The sequence below is a fragment of the Aptenodytes forsteri genome, unplaced genomic scaffold (genome assembly GCF_000699145.1).
Source record: "Aptenodytes forsteri isolate BGI_AS27 unplaced genomic scaffold, ASM69914v1 Scaffold404, whole genome shotgun sequence".
In the NCBI taxonomy this organism is placed as follows: Eukaryota; Metazoa; Chordata; class Aves; order Sphenisciformes; family Spheniscidae; genus Aptenodytes; species Aptenodytes forsteri.
In genome coordinates this window covers 2986432-2987164 of record NW_008795629.1, presented here as the reverse complement: position 1 = coordinate 2987164, position 733 = coordinate 2986432, and the positions used below count along the sequence as shown (strand labels likewise).

The following is a 733-nucleotide window of genomic DNA, read 5'->3' as shown; positions in this document are numbered from 1 at the left end:
CTGCCCCGCCGAGCCCCACCGGCCCCCGCCCGGGGAGGCAGTACCGCCGCGGGAAGCGCTTCAGCAGCCGCCGCGGAGCCCCGGCTGTCCCGGAGGTCAGTCACTGGGGGAGTCACCCTCAGCCCCGGCGGAGAGAGCCACCGGGGGAACCCCAAGAGACACGCATCTGAGCCCCGACGGGACGATGGGTGACCTCGAGCCCTGCACCTTCAACCCCGAAGGGACAGGCGGCGTAGCTCCAACAGGACGGAGACCTTGAGATCCCACGGCACCGACACCCCCATCGGGACAGGCACAAGGCGAGGGAGGGCGACAGGACTGGCACCCCCAGTCCCAGAACTTCAGCCCGAGCCCCGACACGACCGGCACCGGCGTGGGACCGGTACCCTCAGCCCCGACCTCAGAGGTACTGGGGCGGAGGGAATGACCCCGACGGGACGGACACCCCCAGCCCCAACAGGACGGGCACCTCAACACCTCTACCCTCCAGCCCTGACTTACTCTCCAGCTTGAGCAGCGAGTCGTACACCTTGCACTGGATCTGCCCCGTGCTCTGCATGGCGCACGACATCCACAGCCCCTCGTAGAGCGCCTGGGCCGTGACGATGTTGTCCCCCGCGTAGGATGCCATCTTCCACTGGGGCATGGCGGTGCTGATGATGATGCCGATCCAGCCGAGGAAGGCCAGCACGAAGCCCAGCGGGGCCGGGCCGGGGGGAAGGGGGGAGGGCTG

General features: G+C 69.4%; 1 protein-coding gene across 1 annotated transcript in view; it reads right to left on the bottom strand.

Moving 5' to 3' along the window:
• CLDN1 (claudin 1) overlaps nt 1–733 on the bottom strand; it is a 30960-nt gene that overhangs the window by 11162 nt on the left and 19065 nt on the right. The window contains exon 2 of the mRNA XM_009282430.2: nt 502–730. Within this exon, the coding sequence (XP_009280705.1) occupies nt 502–730 (229 nt within the window). The remainder of the gene's footprint in view (nt 1–501; nt 731–733) is intronic.